Raw genomic sequence first — 16,670 nt, forward strand, 5'->3', positions numbered from 1 at the left:
TGTTCGTGTTACAGCTCTGGTAGTCTCCGCCATCTTGGTCAGATTTTATTTGTAACTCCCGCCTCCAAACACAAACACGCTGACCTGATTGATTCTTGAATGGTCCTCATTTGAATAAAGTTAAACTTTCGCCAACTTTGTTTTGCCTGCCTTGGCGATTCGCTATCATTTCGCCCAACCAGGGCGAATTTCGTCTCTATTCAACCTCAATAGACCTCTGAAGTTCGCCTACAAAAAAAACTACCATCTTTGCCCATATAAGGAGATCCGGTATCTTGAGATTTTTTTCTATGGGAATATAACGTGGGGATTTGGAATTATCACACCTGTTAAACTCTCGCAGGGATGAAGGCATTGAAACAACCCAGGGGGAGTTTGGACTCCCTTCTTGTTTCAGGCCAAAAAAAAAAACTAAATTGCATAAAATGTTGACATCCCTGCTTTAAGATTTAAACACTGGAGTTACAAGTTAGAAAGACCAACGGAAAATGAAACGTAATGATTTTCTAAGCTGCTTTGACATGGACCTATACTCTCATTCCAGCGTAATAATCAAGGATCACCATGGGTGCAGCAGCACAATGATATCATGCAGCACCTGAAAATAGTCCCTGTAGGCTAAGTAGACGAATTGGTTAGTGACTGGATTATTACGCCTGAATGAGAGCATAGTTCCATGCCAAATCAGCCTAGAAAATCGGCATGTTTCATTTCATCATCCATTGGTCTTATTACACTTTCTAACTTGAGAGGAGACAAGTCTTAGTCACTTTTAAACGTGATGCTAGCAGGCGAGATGCTAATGGTCTAATCCGATTCAATGATCTATGCTAGGCTGGAGCTAAAAGTGGTATCGCCAGACTTAGAGAACAGCTGGAGGAACTAGAGAAAGGTAAAAATCAATTGTTTAACTCAAAGGGAGATGTAAAATGAGTGTAATTCCTCAAATGGTGGAATATCCCTTTAAGGTACATAGCACCTAATCATTACACTTGGGTCCAGTAGACACAAACACCACATAGTAACAGTTATGTGTAGGGGGAGTGTACTGTATGCAGTCATTGAAAATAAGTTATTTTGTAAAACAATGACTTATTGAGAAATAATAAATAGCATATTTCCCACAGACCTGAACACCTTACCAGGGTTAACTGCAGTGAAACCATGATAAAACAGTGGTGATAAACCATGAGGTCTCCGTACTGACATCTGCAGTTGAAGCCAAATTAGCGCAGTAGATAGCAGGTCTGTCTCATAAGATGCAGCCGTGGCCTACTGGTTAGTGCTTCAGACTTGTTACCGGAGGGTTGGCGGTTCGAACCCCGACCAGCAGGCAAGGCTGAAGTGCCCTTGAGCAAGGCACCTAACCCCTCACTGCTCCCCGAGCGGCGCTGTTGTTGCAGGCAGCTCACTGCGCCGGGATTAGCGTGTGCTTCACCTCACTGTGTGTTCACTGTGTGCTGAGTGTGTTTCACTAATTCACGGATTGGGATAAATGCAGAGACCAAATTTCCCTCACGGGATCAAAAGAGTATACTTATACTTAGGTTGTGAGTTTGATTCTCACATAGGGCATCAAGTAGCCTAGAAATCTAAAATTAATTTGCTCAGCTTGTACGTCTAGTATCGAACCATAGGAATTTCTATTGGCTTAACACCGTGGATGATGGCCAATCACAGCGCTCTATTTCGTTAGAGAGTCTTAAGGCGGGCTTAACAGGATAACGACATCCTGCGACGGTGAACAACAAGGAAGGTGGCTATGGCAAACGAAGAGCGGTTGTTTGAATCGGCGTTGGCGTCAACTTTGGAGGAGTTGGACTTGTGCTTTTCTTTGAAAGTAGATCAACACAATGCACTTAAGTCATTCCTTTCGAAGAAGGATGTATTTGCCGTTTTGCCGACCGGATACGGATATGGTCGTAGCGCTGGCCTATTGCATGCCTAGGCAGTTTAAAAGACAATTCTCTGCCCGCCCCTTGGATTAAGCGAGGTGAATGATTCGATGCCAGACTATACATGTCAATGATGTAGGATGGCACGCCAGGCTAGGCATCAAGAGCACCACTGGGACCAATTTTTCTAGCAGCACCCCTTGCGGGGCATGGTGCTTAGTTATCAACTATAGTGATAAACCATGGTTATCATGGGTACAAAAAAACATCGTCAAACTATAGTCATGGTTACCCAAAAAAACATGAAACCGAAAAAGCATGGTTATTCTGTCATAGTAAAACCAGGGTTAATTTCCGTAAAGGGGTGCCCCAGGGCTCAGTACTGGGGTCACTTCTTTTTAGTTTTTATACCATCTCACTGGGTCCAGTTATCTGCTCACATGACTTCTCATACCACTGCTATATACAGATGACACACAGCTCTTTCATTCCTACCTGACGACCCCTTGGTCAGATTAGATTCAAATTGTTAATGCTTGCCTACAAAGAAGTCACTGACTCGCACTTATGTACTTGAATCCCCTCATTCAGGTATATGTAAGTCGCAACCTCTAGACCGCTGCGCTCCTCTAATGAACGCCACCTGGATCTGCCATCTGTACACTCATGGCAATCCAAAATTTTCTCATCCTTTTTTTTTTCCTGTTAGTGGAATGTGTTAGAAAACCTCCTGAAGACTCAACTCTTCTGAGAGTACCTGCTCTCTTAGCACTAGTAGCAGCTGGACATGCTTTATCTGGTACTTACTACTACCTTCCTCCCTATCCTGACTATCCCTCTTCCCGTGATGTGTAAAAAGTGGTTCACAACAGAGACATTTTTGAAATTTCACACAGGGTGGAGAACAAGAAGTATGTGACACGACACGATACATGATATAAACTACCACAAATCTAATGTAAATATGTTTGAAGTGATTTTAACTTTTTATCTGATTGATATATAGGAACATTTGCAAAGGATCAATATTACACCTTGAACTCTCTGTCTTATGATCTGTGAATACAATTTTTTTTACAAAGTGATTCTGTACCATTGTCGCACAATGTTGCCTTTAAGCAACAAAAAATATTTTTTATCAGTAAAATATCCCAAAATGAACCAATACATTTTGTGGAGTTATTTTTATCATGTACCATCAAATTCTGTGCAGTAGAGGGCTAGGATCTTGCAGGTGGGTATTTTTTGTAGACTAGTTGTTTGTTATTGACTTAGGCTATTTGTGTTTACAGTATTGTGGAAAAATATTTTTAGAGACTAAATTGATATGGCAATTAAGAATATTTTCTGTAGGCCTAATCCATTATGCTTTCTCGTGGCAAATATTAACGATTGAGCGCCCTCTAGTGTCACTGTACTTTAGTCACGGAGTATAGGTGCCAGATATTATTGGACAGCACTGTGGCCTTTAAGTCATGACGTGTGCACCTGTATGTAGCCTAATTCATGCATTTTGTCATTTGTGCAAAAAATGCATGTATGGTCATCATCAGCCATACTGTGGTCAAGCTTTTGTCTTCTTGCACACACACACACACACCACTGGTTAGTCTTTAGAGTAGATCCAAGACTAATCTGATTATAAAACCTTGAATGCCAACAAGTTCCCAGAACACACCAGCCCGTTAGCGGTTCTCAAAACTGAACTTACAAGTCAAGACACTGGGGATATTCATTGTTGTTGGTGAAAAGAGGGGAACGGGGCAGTTCCTCCGGTCGGACGGTATGAGTCTTTCTGTGCCAGCCCGGGAAGTATGGAAAGAGCTGAAAACAAACCCGATTGCAAAGTATGGTGTGGCTACTGCTGTGACAGCCATCAGTAAGTAGCCAAAATGGTGACAGCGCAACAACGTACAGTAGGCTACCGCTTAGAACTGTTCAAATTTGGCACAGGTTAGTGCTGAAAATACTACAAAGAAATTTAGCATGATAATCTAATTGGTTTAAAGCTATGCTCATGCTATGTTCATCTCAGCATATCTAGTAAATTTCACAAGGAATGTTTGTGAGTTTAGGCCCTACTATGTGTAGCCTAGATTTATCTATTTCTATGTATCTATTTGTAAACATGAAAACAACCCACGTGTAGGATACGTTTGCATTGGCATCTGAATGAAAATACTGAAATGTTTTTTTTTCCCATTGTATCTCTTAATGATGTCGTGACCCATCAGATCTCACAAGATTATGGGGTCTTAATCTGGACAAAACCAGACTAAGTGATAAGGCAACCCATTGTGTCTGTTCACCTCATGTGCCCAGTTTAAAGCATGTCTGTGAAATGGATTTACCAGGCAGCTATACCTATATACTGTACTTTAAAGCTTTAATTGATACTACAGGAAATGCATATTTTATTTAAGTGGCTGATCAGGAGACAAAGCTCAACAATGTAGCTGATCACATACTACAGCACGAATACACATCACATCAGTTTTACAGTTAAATCTGGTCTACTTTTAATAGGAGAGAAAAGGAATTGATAAACAACAGACTCAGAATACACAATGTGACATATTCTTTTCTGAATTCATGTCACCCGTAACCTCTACTGACCCATCACCAAATCCAGCTAGGGGCAAACTGCCAAACCTTTGTGATGTCAGGACTCAGCAGTACAGTATTATGACTTTTGTCAAGATCAAATAAAGTCTCATGGGTTTTGGTTCTCATGGTTCTTTGGTAGATGTCTGGCTAATGTTTGGTATTATTTAACACAGGTCTGGTTCTTCTGAGGAAATGGATTGCAGGTGGAGTTTGCCGAAATCGAATACGCCTTGATGGGAAAACAGTGGTGATTACTGGAGCCAATACTGGAATTGGAAAAGAAACCGCCCGAGATTTAGCTCTAAGAGGTGAACGCTACACTACCCTAATTTCACATACAGTTATAAACGTATTATGCTCCCAAAATATGTGTGTGTGTACTGTATGTAGGTTTGCAACTATGTATGTATGTATGTATGTGCTTGACTGTTAGGAGCACGTGTGGTGATGGCTTGTCGAGACATGAGGCGAGGTGAGAAAGCTGCATCAGAGATCCGATGGTCAACAGGAAATGGGAATGTGGTGGTACGACAGCTGGACCTTTCATCGCTCAGATCTGTGAGGGAGTTTGCAAGCAAACTCAGTGCCACCGAGGATCAGCTCGACATCCTCATCAACAACGCTGGTGAGATGCACTCAGCTGAAAAACCTCAGTCAGCCATTGGCCATTGTTCAAGGCCTGTAACAGTCTGGTGGTGGTTTTATTTTTAAATCCAAATATGCTGCAAGAATAGAGTGAGCAGTCACAAATTCAGTGTGAGGAAATGTGCCACTTTCAGCTTCATCCATATTCTTATTCACATAATTTTACTTGATAGTTCAACATTTTTTTTAGTAAACATTGTAAAATACATTAATGTAGAACATACAAAATGCTAGAGATGTATTTCTCACATTTGATATATTTTCTGAAGTAATAAGGCACAGGTTTACTGATATCTTCTCTACTTAATCAGAGCATGAATTGAATCTCCTGGCTGTTTGGACCCCTAACAGGTGTAATGCTGTGTCCCAAGATCCTGACAGAGGACGGATTTGAGACTCAGCTGGGTGTCAACCATTTAGGACACTTCCTCCTTACAGTGCTACTCCTGGACATGCTGAAGAGATCTGCACCCAGTCGAGTTGTCAATGTATCCAGCATCGCTCATGTCGGGGGTAAGAGGAACACACACACACACACACACACACACACACACACACACACACACACACACACACACACACACACACACACACACACACAAACACACACAGATGGTAGTTTTTTGGACAAAACCATCAATACTATTACTTTTAGCATTACACTATTACACTTGCCCAGTTTCCCTTAGTGTCTGATTGTTGGCTTTTGACAGATAGCCCTCCCATAATAACATCCCAAAATGTAGATGAGAATATAGTTAACATGAAATATCCATGATCCTGAGCAGAGGCCTTCTCTGTCACTGCCAACAGGTCACCTACTACAGACAAATACATACAAGGATACAAGGATGTTTATTGTCACATGCATATAGTTACTGGATGTAAGAAATGTAGTGAAATTATGTCTGGTGTCAGCCTATTTGTGCATTTATGGGAGGGGGGGGGGGGGTAAAAAGTGCAGTAGAAGAGGGGTTTAGTAGATTAAGTGGCAAGGGCTGCATAAGAAAGGTGGGGGAGGATTGGGATTGGGGGGGGGGGGGGGCACCAACAAGGAGCACCCAAGAGCAACAGGGGCAAGGAAAAACTCCCTTACTAAGGAAGAAAAACTCCCTTACATATACAAAGGCATAAACAAACACACACACACACACACAGTGAGATAACTAACATGGCATCTCCAGCGTCAGGTGCTTAGCTTTCTTCGTGACCTTTTCTTGCCAGGGTTTGTACTCATATTCCTCTGACTCCTTCTCTTGCTGTTCCGCACAAGAGACAAAAAAGAATGTTAGTTTGTTTCTCAACTGACTACATTTGAGTACCACTGCAGAAGATAACTGCATATCTATTGTCCTTTTACAACTACTGTACATTGTCCTTGAAATCGCCAAAACAACAAATGCCAGTAATATAACGGTGACATCCCAAGTTCCACTTGCAACCTGTTGCTTTCAGGGAAGATCAACTTTGAGGACCTCTTCTACAATAAGACCCCATACGACTCACTAGTGAGCTACAGACAGAGCAAGCTAGCCAACCTTTTATTCTCAAGAGAACTCTCACGCCGAACTCGAGGTAAGGGCTTCCTATCTTTATTTTATCCAACGTATGCTGATGCTCCCTATGACGCTATGACATTTAGAGTTTCAGTGTATAATTCATAAAATGGTAGATTATGGATACAGAAGGTAGCATGTTTTACATTCAGTTATCTGTTGGCAGACTTATTTAGCCCAACACTTACACATGAGTTTTTACATATAGATCAGGTCTGCTTTATCACAGCTACAGTATGTTCTCCTCTGTCAGTCTTTGGGGTGTCTTCGTTTGCTCTGCACCCTGGGGTGATCAGGACAGAGCTGGGGCGCTACGTGGAGACACGGTACCCTCTTCTGAGTGCAATTCTCCAGGTGCCTGCCTGGCTGCTGATGAAGACGCCCAAACAAGGCGCACAGACCTCCATCTACTGTGCTGTCACCGAGGGGTTGGAGGTACACACCGGCTGCTACTTCAGGTATGTTTGTAATGTATGGTGATAGGAACCAGGTATGTATGTTTGTATCTGTAAGTCCATACTATCCCATGGCATGATACTGAATTGAAGTGCGTGGCAAGGCTGAGATGATACTATGTACAGTGGACCTGCATGGAAGTGGTGGTGAGACAGACCCACTGGGCTCGTAGATGTAAAGCCATAGATAAGTGGGTTTTTCTCAACTGGGCTAAAATATTTTGGGCGGTGGTAGTGTAGTGGTTAAAGAGCTGGGCTAGCGTGCAGTAGCCTGAAAGTTGTCGGTTCAATTTCCGGCTTCCACTGTTGTGCCCTTCAGCAAGGCACTTGCTGCTCCGGGGACAATGTGATCCCTTGTAATGACATATGTAAGTCACTTTGGTCAAGAAGTGTCTGCTAAATGTAATATAATGTAATGTTTCTAGCCAGACATAAAACATCTGCATGATGCCTTGAACAGGCTGATTATCTTTGTATTTGATCTTATTGCTTTTAATATTATTACATCACAACAGTTTTTGAGTGCATGACATGAGTGTGCCTGCCTATCCTGCGAGTGTTGCGATTTTTCTCATGTTTTATACATGAACACTGTTTTTGGGATAGGTGTTAAGCTGTGTCATGTCTCTTTTTGTTTAGCGACTGTAAACTGAAGGAACCTGCTCCAGAGGGAAAAGATGACCTAGCTGCCATGAGGCTTTGGGACATCAGTGCCAAGTTGGTGGGATACAATGAAGAGGACTGAGACCATTGACACCACAGAGCTGTGCTCGTAATAACAACAACAGAGAACCATGCCAAACTGTAATGGATCTAAATGACTGCTGTTCCTGTCAAACTCAACTCGTGCTCAGCTCACCAATTGTGCTGGTTCCTATCACCTGAGTTAGCAGTGACTGGCATGTCTGCTTGGAAATGGTGTTATGAATGGATATGTCAGGAGTTAGACTGCAGAGTACATTTGTACTCTTGTTGTTAAAATAAACATCCAGGCATCAAAAAGAAAATGTTGTGCATACTTAGGATTTTAGATGTGTTGTAATACCTTACATTTCCTTACCTGTGTCGAGATCCCAATAGGCCCACCCCATGTTCAGAGTGCAAATCACTAAGTGTTAATCCTTTACTCTGGATCCCAGCCTTACTTGTTTAAACTCTTCTTCGAGAGAACAAAAAGTATGGTCACAGAAAACCAATAGAAAATTATTAATCATATTAAGGTTAACTTTATGATTTCAAATATACATCTTGTCTTTAATAGATTCATATAAATTATTTATGCAAAGTATTTTTAGGAAGAATTATATTTCTACATCAATTGATGTTGTGTAATAAAATAAATGATTTATGACACAGTGGATGAACTTCATTTATTTTATTCATTCATCATGCATTTACTATTTTGTGGTTCTTTCGAATGTTATGTTTATTTTTGCCACCAATCACCCACCACATTTGGTGTATATCATATATATTCATATATGCATCGTCATGAAAAATAAGCAATTTAAGTAGATTCTATAAAATGTGGCTTTGTACAACTATACTGTTCTAGAAACACTATGTGGCTTGTTAAAAAAAAAGGACCAAGTGGACCTTTCCAAGATGGCGCCAAGGAAACATCGCCGCTCGACACAAGTGGTGCATTGTGGGCTATTGACACCGGAAGTTTTCTATTTTCATATTGGACAGCCACAGCTTCGCCTGTGTACAACCATTCAGGAGGAATTTGGCTAGCTACGAAGGACATTAAATATGAAAAGGGCGCCCAGGAAACCTCTGTTCGTTGAAAGGGACTGTTGGTAGTCATCACATTCTACTAACGTTACGGTAAACCACTTTATATTCATAAAAGATCCCAGGAAGCAAGAGCCTACTGATGACTTGCTAACGTTAGCTAGCAAGCTAAGTTGCTTGCCTGGCCAACCACAAAAACCGTTTCATAGCAGTTAAATTGAACATATTAGCCTACTGGTTATCAACCTTACATTGCTCAAAAGACCCCGACTTTCCAAGGCAAAATGCCGCTGGGATTGAAACCATGCTGTGCGGTGTGCAAAACAAATTCGTCCTCTATGTGGAAGAAAGGAAATCAGGGGGAAATTCTGTGCAACAACTGCACAGTGAAGAGCTCAATCGGTGGATCCTCCGGCCCGTCAGCATCCTCCAACGTACAACAGAATAATGGTGGAGGAAAGCAGGTACGCGATCGTCATAAGCAAACACTGGTAAAGAGTTGCTAACGTTGATGAGACATAGCTGACCATTTGAGTCATACATTCAACATTCTGAGATTATATTGTACAAATTTCCGCCATTCTCCATCTTACCTGCAGTCGAAACAGGAGATCCACAGAAGATCAGCACGATTGAGAAGCACAAAGTACAAGGCACCAGCTTCTGAGAAGAAGGTCTCGACTAAAGGAAAAGGCAGAAGACACATTTTCAAACTGAAAAATGTAAGTAGTCACATAGACGTCACGCTCTGGCCGTTTTGGTAGTATACTTATCTTACTGCTTACAGGCTTATGTTGATATACATGTATGTTTTCTTTTAGCCAATCAAAGCTCCGGAGTCCGTTTCAACAATCATAACATCAGAGTCTATCTTTTACAAGGTACGTTGAATCTCTCTGACTGCGACCATGCCGTTTAACAGATTGTGTCCAATGAACTGACAGTCATTCTTCTTTTTCAAGGGGGTGTACTATCAAATAGGGGACGTCATCAAAGTCGTAGACGAAGATGATGGAAAGCCATACTTTGCACAGATCCGTGGGTTTATTCAGGACCAGTATTGTGAGAAGAGCGCTGCATTGACATGGCTGATCCCCACACAGGCCAGTCCAAGAGATCACTTTGACCCAGGCACATACATCATTGGTAAGTCCTTGGAAGTATTGCCTCTGCCTACGTTGCAATTGTCTTAAGAGCTTTTGATACATTTAATGACATTTACTTGCTTCTCTTTAGGACCAGAAGAAGATTTGCCAAGGAAGATGGAGTACCTTGAGTTCGTTTGCCATGCGCCTTCAGAGTACTTCAAGTCAAAGAGCAGTCCATTTCCAACCATGCCTATACGTCCCGAGAAAGGCTACATTTGGACACACATTGGACCTACCCCTACTGTTGCAGTCAAGGAAACAATTGGTGGAGGCAACTAGTGTTTTTTTTTTAATATAACAGAAAGGACGCACATCTGCCTATGAAGGTGTATCATTGACCTGAATTAATGAAAGTACTGGACAGCAAACACTGTGTCATGTGTGTTCACAGTATTATTTATACACTTTTTTACAGAGTGACATAAAATGACTTTTAACATTGGGATCAGTGTTTTGGAAGGTTGAGAGGTGCCATAAACCTGAAGACATGGTGCTGTACAGACTTCTCCATTGAAGTCTTTTTAAAATACTGACTTTTGTAATGGATGTTTTTTTAAAATAGGTAGAATATATGGACAGTCAATATCTGATATTTTGTTGTTTTGTGAAACAAAATAAATAGTATGTGTCTGGTCCTTTATGCATAGATGGATATTGCATTAATGTTCTCTTTTTTTGTATACTAACTAATGTATGTTTCCTGCAATATCAGTTTTAAAGAGGTGATCTATTAGTTAGAAATTACTTGGATGTGATCTATTAACTGACAAAGCCTGAGTAAAACTCAAAAATGGTCACAATATCGAAGTTGCCATCTGTATTGACTCTTCAATGAGATGTCTATAGTCACCAGGGGGCACTGTTCAGCATTTCAGAGCCATATACAGCTCTGTACTGTGGAGATTCCAGTGCAGAGTAGCAGGCCTATTGTAGCTGAGAGATTTGTCTGCTGCTGCCACTCCTCACTAATCTTCTCCATGGGGTTGTTGGTTTCACTGATTTATATATATTCTCCACACATGTAAGACGTCAGTAACCCCATAAGCAACTGAGAGCTCCATAAAGTTTCTGCAGTATGTGTTCTATGTGGAAACACTGTGCAGTTTGTTTTAGGCTATGACACCTGTATGTTGGTCTCTACAAATGAGCACTGAAGAAGAAGATTAATGTTACGCTGGGCCCTCATTACGTGTGAGGAATCATTTTTCATTTTTGTATGTCATAACTCTGACCATCATTTTGCAGAGGATGTGGACATATTGTTTGAATACATCCAGGCTCTTCATTTGTTGCAGCTTTGAGAATTCCACAGACATCATCAAAGATGACAGAGCACCATGTGCTTCTGCTCTCCTCAGAGCATGAAACGGGGCCAAGGAATAGATGGGGATAACAAGCAGGACAAGTTGGAGTGTGTTGTAGGAGAGTTGTAGAAACATTGTGGCTTGCGTGTGAGACTCTTGAGAAGAGGGGGAGGAGAGAGAGTTTTTTTCAGGGATTTATTAGATATGGTTAATGTGGAATTGTTGCTTAGTCACTGCATGCACTCTAATTTCATTCTAGCATCTAGAGGAGAATCGCATGAGTCTGTCTTGCTCTCACTCTCTGTCTGCCATGCACATATCTGCAGTGCACCACAATGCTTTGCTTTTGCACAGCTGTCTAAACTGATTAACTTAATTATCATTTTGAGATAAACACATCTGGAGGCTGCGTTTGTGTGTTACATTTATGGTGATATTTTTGTGGTGAGTGAGACATTTTTCATTTTTATTACAATATTTTCTGTCCTATATTGCTCTCCCTCCCACACTCGCAATCACACACACACTTAAACAAGCCATTGCTAATATCACTAGCCTACATGTAGGCTACTTATTTTTGTACCCACCCGATCCCACAGCATATTGGGTTGATGGGATTTACAGTTTGATGCCATTATGTGGTGAAGCATGTTGTGGAAGAGAGGGCAGAGAATAGTTTATGGCTAGAGGAAACTAAAGAGATGTAAAGTTACAGAAAGGAGTTTCATTATGCAGATTTTGTTCTCAAACAACATAAGCATAAAGCAGAATTACAAATATTTTCCACTGAATAGATCTGATAAAGTGTGTAGACATCTATATAGGGCTAGATGAGTAATAATTTGGTCAGACATATAGAGCAACTCATCACAGAGAAAGCCTGTTGTTGGAGTGCCTTTATATGAACATAATTACATTGTGCTCTTTTGTAAACAAACAACCATAGCATTAAAATCCGATAGAATCATATGTTAAAATTAAACCAAGTATAAAATTGAATAAATACACCTCTCTTTTGCGGATCTTTCATGACAGTGATAATATCAGATCCATTTGTTAGGTCTGCAATAGGGTTCTAGAATACCAAAGGCAGGAATGAAGCGTGTGTGGTGAGAACGACACACAATATTGAACAGTAAAAGCCTCCTGTCAAACCCTCTTGAAGTGTGTGTGTGCGCAGAGGCAGCACTATAGACAAGAACATGAAGCGCAGAAGCCACTGTCTAGACCTGGTTGGGATTGAGAACTACACATGCAGGTTTGAAGCAGGTACATCTACTGTCACTAAGAACTTCGCCTGTGGGCAGAAATAAGTGCCACTCATGAAGCTGAGAACAAAGAGAGCAACAGATTTGTGGCAACACATCAGAGACATGCACTGTGCTAAATCTACCAGCACAGTTTTGATAAATGAAAGCATCATGATTTAAAAAGATGGTAAATTATATTAAAAATGATCGAATGTCCATCATCCGAACCCAACCCCAGTATTGCCCTCCACAGTGTGCCCTTGACACACCATAGCCAGACAGGCTTCTGTGGGTACAGCCTGTCCTAAAAGGATCTTGGCCTTCGTTCTCCAGCAGGAGTCAGGTGTCACAACAACTACAGTACAACCAGAGACATAGCACAAGATCCTGGGCCCTATGCATAGGCAGTCCTCATGGGCCCCCCGATCAAACATATAATAAAATATATTCCAGACTTTTCAAGGGCCCTCCCCCTTGGGGCCCTAGTAATCAGTACTGGTTTTACTTCCAGTCCAACACCCCTGTAGACTACAACAATAATTACAGCCTCCCCATAGCTACAGGGTAACATTTAAAGTTTCAAGTTATTTAAAGTGAAAATGATTGCAATAGTTATTATTGCCGTAAGATGTTGGGAAATGCTTCCTGTGGATAGAGGGACTGTTAGTCCTTATGTAGAAATAAATGTTTTATGACACTGCAGTGTGAGGGAGAACAAGTAGCTTACCTACTCATAGCGCCTAATACACTGAGAACAGCATGGGTTGGAAATTGGGGATGTGTGTAGTTGTGTGATATGAAGGTCAGTGGAAATGTTGTATGCTAACCTGTTGATGAACGTCTCAAATAGACTGTCACAGGCCCGAGAGGCCGAGACAGCTGCTTCTAAAAATAACAGACCCTCTCACGCACCCCATAGGAGTAGCTACACGGAGGCACATGAAACAGACAAAGGCTAGCCATTGGTCTCGCGCACTAACTCGCCGGCTGACAAAAGCACAGACGTACCCATGCGGCTGTCAACAAGGAAAACCAAAACAAGGTAGAGCTCTCTACCCCACCGGCAAACGCTCTTTGCTGAGTTGTTGACTATTAGCCTAGCATTAACTCCTCGACCATGAGATCCCTACGTTTTATTGCGGCGGAGAGCTTCGTGTGTAGCGGCTCAAGCGCTCATGAGAACATCAGCTGCCTCTCCCACAACCTGTACCCCCTGCTCTTCAAAGCCGCCTACCTGCGAGAGGAGGCCGCGTTTCTGCACGACCTTGTCCAGACCTGGCCTCTTCCCCAACTAAACCTCAAACGGCTGCTGGAACGTACAAGTGACTGTACAGAAGACCTCACCTCACGGACATGTCGCATATGCCTTGAGGCGGTCCTCACGGGGCTTCGGGACTATGTATTGAGCCCACAAACCACTTATGTTAAATCTCTGCGACTTGCCGACTTCACGGGTTTACAGGACCTGGAGCGGCAACCGTGCAAATGTGGGAAAACACTAGGCCGCTGGGCGCGTACAGAGCTTATGACCCGAATGTGTTATGAGGCTATGGTGGCCATGCAAGCCGGTACAGCAGCTCCGTCAGCATTCGACACAGAGATAGACGTGCGCATGGAGGCTTTCGTCACGGGCCGTAGTTTTGAAGTGGTGTCGCAGGCACTAATTCTTCGGAAGCACTGTCCACTGAAATTGCACTGCGTCTTTCTACGTGCCGACTCACTTTCCGTAAGGAATCTGGTTTATTTCATGCGGCTCGCCGAGCCCGAGGCGCTTGAGAAATTGGAGGTGGTCCATAACGTACACCTTGAGGCGCCGCACCTGGAGGTCATCCTCTCCAAGATGAACTTAAGAGAACTGCGATCCCTCACGCTCCCCGCTCGAGCTCTGGACGTGAGGCGGCTTGGACCTGAGGACAGAGAGTTGTTCGCGGTCCTGGGAGATTTGTTGAGTAAGCTGACACACCTGAGGGAACTATACCTGGGCTTCTCAACTCTAACAGGACACCTTCGAAGACTACTCAGGTAGGGAGTATGTGTGCTAATTAAAAATAGAGAAAGATTTTTCTACATGCCTGAATTAATTCCCAGTGTAAGTGTGCTGCAGTGTTTATGCACAAAACCAAATATATCTTATTTTATTTCTACAACACTTATATCTGCACACCATCCATTGTTCTAGTGGCTGCACAACTGAATGTTGTGCCCGAGTTGTTTTCATTTAGAGAATGTTGGCTGGCTGACCCAGACAGAATCTGGCAACAACTAGTGGCCCACATTTAAATAGCAGAGTGCCAAACCAGTTATCTGCCCTTGATATGTATGCCACTAAAGCAAGGTAGACATATGTGGAGGTGGAATGGAAGTAGCCTACACTCCTTATCCAATATACTGGTTTCAAACTGCCTTTTAAATTCTCTGTTTGAACTCTACTTTCTCTGACCTCTAATATTTCTCTGACTCTCTCTATTTACTCCTCTCTCTCCAGCCCTTTGAACACTCCTCTCCAGTGTCTGGAGCTTGCTAACTGCGCTCTGACAGCAATTGATATGGCCTACCTGGCAAACAGCCTACACAGTGAGCACTTGGTTCGCCTGGACCTGAGTGGGCACGTGGTGGGCGACCTCTTCCCGAACACCTTTCGGAAACTCCTCCACCGCTGCGCCGGCACGCTGTGCAGCCTCGGACTGGAGGACTGTGGTCTGGAGGACGAGCACCTGGAGCAGCTCCTGGTGGCTCTGGCTCCTTGTGACTGCCTACAGGAGCTCAAGATGCTGGGCAACCCGCTGACCTGGGCTGCCCTCCGGAGGATTTTTAACATGCTTGCCCAACGCTACCCTTCCCTCAGGTACTGCTGGTGGACATGACAAATAAAAGGGATCATTTTCACCACCTCACATGTGGTTCCTTTCTCAACACTCATGTAACGCTTCACATATTATTACGATCTCACTTTTACCTACAGTACTGACAATGTAGTGCAGTTTACATGCTCAGCACTTGATAAGCAGAACTATGCATGATGGTTTTGTCCTTTTTTGCTGTTTTGTGGGTTAATCTCAAAAGACAGCTCTGACTTATCTGTTCTGTAGGTACATAGAGCTCCCAGTGCCACGAGATTGTTACTCTGAAAACGTCACCTATCCTCTAGACGACAGCACACTGTTGCAGTACGACCGGGAGAAGTTCCGTGAGGCCCGGGCCGAGCTGGTGGGCATCCTGGAGCAGGCTGGGAAGGGCCACGTGGAGGTGTGCTCTCCGCTTTTAGGCGTGTACGACGCCGACATCAACGAGACGTCCAATGAGCTCGGGGTGTTCATGGTGAATTCTTTCAAAGACGTTGTGGGCAATTTCATTGACACAGTCACAGAGGTGGATGAGAGGAGAGATCGCAGGCCGACTGAAGAGTGAATTTGGAGAAAGACAGGAGAGATGATGGGGTGTCTACTGATAAAGGAACATGTGGGGATGGAGCGAATTTGGGAAGGTGAAGAAAAGCACTTGGATGGAGGGCAGATCCTAAAGGAGTGGTATTCCTGAGAATAGATAGTAGGTGGATTTTAAGTGTGCAAACAGATACATGCACTGCAACAAATGGAGCAGATGGAGAGAAAAAAAATATGCAAGCAGATGCATAGACTTTCACAAAACCAAGATGGAGCAATAACATTAACTGAAAGATTTTGATTCTGTGTGGCTACAATTTGCTGAGGAAGTGTATGCAGAATAGGTGGAGCACCATCAATATCCCTTCCACACTTAGCTGCTAAGATGTTCATTAAGAATAAAGATGATACAATTGCAGTTAAGTGACAGGGTGCAGAGTTAAAGCCAAAATGTTCAATATTGTAGATGGAATGTACAATAGATTGATAGATTAGAATGTAGATAGATAGATTTTGAAATGGTCCCAAATCTTGGGAAACCACAGGTCATAATAGCAACGAATCCTTTTGTATTTGAAATCATCAATACTTTAACAGATGTGTTAATGCTTTGTCTTTTTTCATATCTTTGGAGATGTAAATGTTTTGGATTATGATGCTAACTCAGAATAAAACTGTTCAGTGTGGTGT

At 42.6% G+C, this 16,670-nt stretch overlaps 3 protein-coding genes across 4 annotated transcripts; all 3 read left to right on the top strand.

The window, feature by feature from the left end:
• Positions 1-4,935: 4,935 nt before the first annotated feature.
• crdh (cone RDH) lies at positions 4,936-7,903 on the top strand. Its single transcript, XM_076300939.1, has 5 exons — positions 4,936-5,127; positions 5,499-5,660; positions 6,603-6,722; positions 6,957-7,161; positions 7,798-7,903. The coding sequence occupies exons 1-5, from the start codon at positions 4,950-4,952 to the stop codon at positions 7,901-7,903; spliced, it is 771 nt and encodes a 256-aa protein (XP_076157054.1). The 5' UTR covers positions 4,936-4,949.
• A 932-nt stretch (positions 7,904-8,835) lies between these two features.
• gatad1 (GATA zinc finger domain containing 1) lies at positions 8,836-10,702 on the top strand. Of its 2 annotated transcripts, none has more exons than XM_076300940.1 (5): positions 8,836-9,386; positions 9,495-9,617; positions 9,717-9,776; positions 9,858-10,041; positions 10,132-10,702. In XM_076300940.1, exons 1-5 carry the CDS (start codon positions 9,180-9,182, stop codon positions 10,320-10,322), a joined length of 765 nt encoding a protein of 254 aa, XP_076157055.1. In that variant the 5' UTR covers positions 8,836-9,179; the 3' UTR covers positions 10,323-10,702. The 2 variants fall into 2 exon arrangements, with proteins under 2 accessions (XP_076157055.1, XP_076157056.1); XM_076300941.1 differs by having other exon boundaries at positions 8,836-9,359.
• Positions 10,703-13,614: 2,912 nt separating this feature from the next.
• Positions 13,615-16,248, top strand: lrrc14b (leucine rich repeat containing 14B). The gene is made up of 3 exons (XM_076300942.1): positions 13,615-14,619; positions 15,083-15,442; positions 15,687-16,248. The coding sequence occupies exons 1-3, from the start codon at positions 13,715-13,717 to the stop codon at positions 16,003-16,005; spliced, it is 1,584 nt and encodes a 527-aa protein (XP_076157057.1). The 5' UTR covers positions 13,615-13,714; the 3' UTR covers positions 16,006-16,248.
• The last annotated feature ends 422 nt before the right edge of the window (positions 16,249-16,670 follow it).

Source organism: Alosa pseudoharengus, unplaced genomic scaffold, assembly GCF_046254945.1.
Source record: "Alosa pseudoharengus isolate Yale_2024_CS ecotype anadromous, Long Island Sound unplaced genomic scaffold, YU_APseudo_1.1 YU_APseudo_1.1_scf_23, whole genome shotgun sequence".
NCBI classification, from domain to species: Eukaryota; Metazoa; Chordata; class Actinopteri; order Clupeiformes; family Clupeidae; genus Alosa; species Alosa pseudoharengus.

Coding starts and splice junctions, on each gene's coding strand:
- crdh (XM_076300939.1), top strand. CDS start 4,950: ATGGCTTGTCGAGACATGAGGCGAGGTGAGAAAGCTGCATCAGAGATC. Junction 6,723..6,956: donor ACTCTCACGCCGAACTCGAG/GTAAGGGCTTCC, acceptor CTCCTCTGTCAG/TCTTTGGGGTGTCTTCGTTT. Junction 7,162..7,797: donor CACACCGGCTGCTACTTCAG/GTATGTTTGTAA, acceptor CTTTTTGTTTAG/CGACTGTAAACTGAAGGAAC.
- gatad1 (XM_076300940.1), top strand. CDS start 9,180: ATGCCGCTGGGATTGAAACCATGCTGTGCGGTGTGCAAAACAAATTCG. Junction 9,387..9,494: donor ATCGTCATAAGCAAACACTG/GTAAAGAGTTGC, acceptor TCTTACCTGCAG/TCGAAACAGGAGATCCACAG. Junction 9,618..9,716: donor ACATTTTCAAACTGAAAAAT/GTAAGTAGTCAC, acceptor GTTTTCTTTTAG/CCAATCAAAGCTCCGGAGTC.
- lrrc14b (XM_076300942.1), top strand. CDS start 13,715: ATGAGATCCCTACGTTTTATTGCGGCGGAGAGCTTCGTGTGTAGCGGC. Junction 14,620..15,082: donor CACCTTCGAAGACTACTCAG/GTAGGGAGTATG, acceptor CTCTCTCTCCAG/CCCTTTGAACACTCCTCTCC. Junction 15,443..15,686: donor CAACGCTACCCTTCCCTCAG/GTACTGCTGGTG, acceptor TCTGTTCTGTAG/GTACATAGAGCTCCCAGTGC.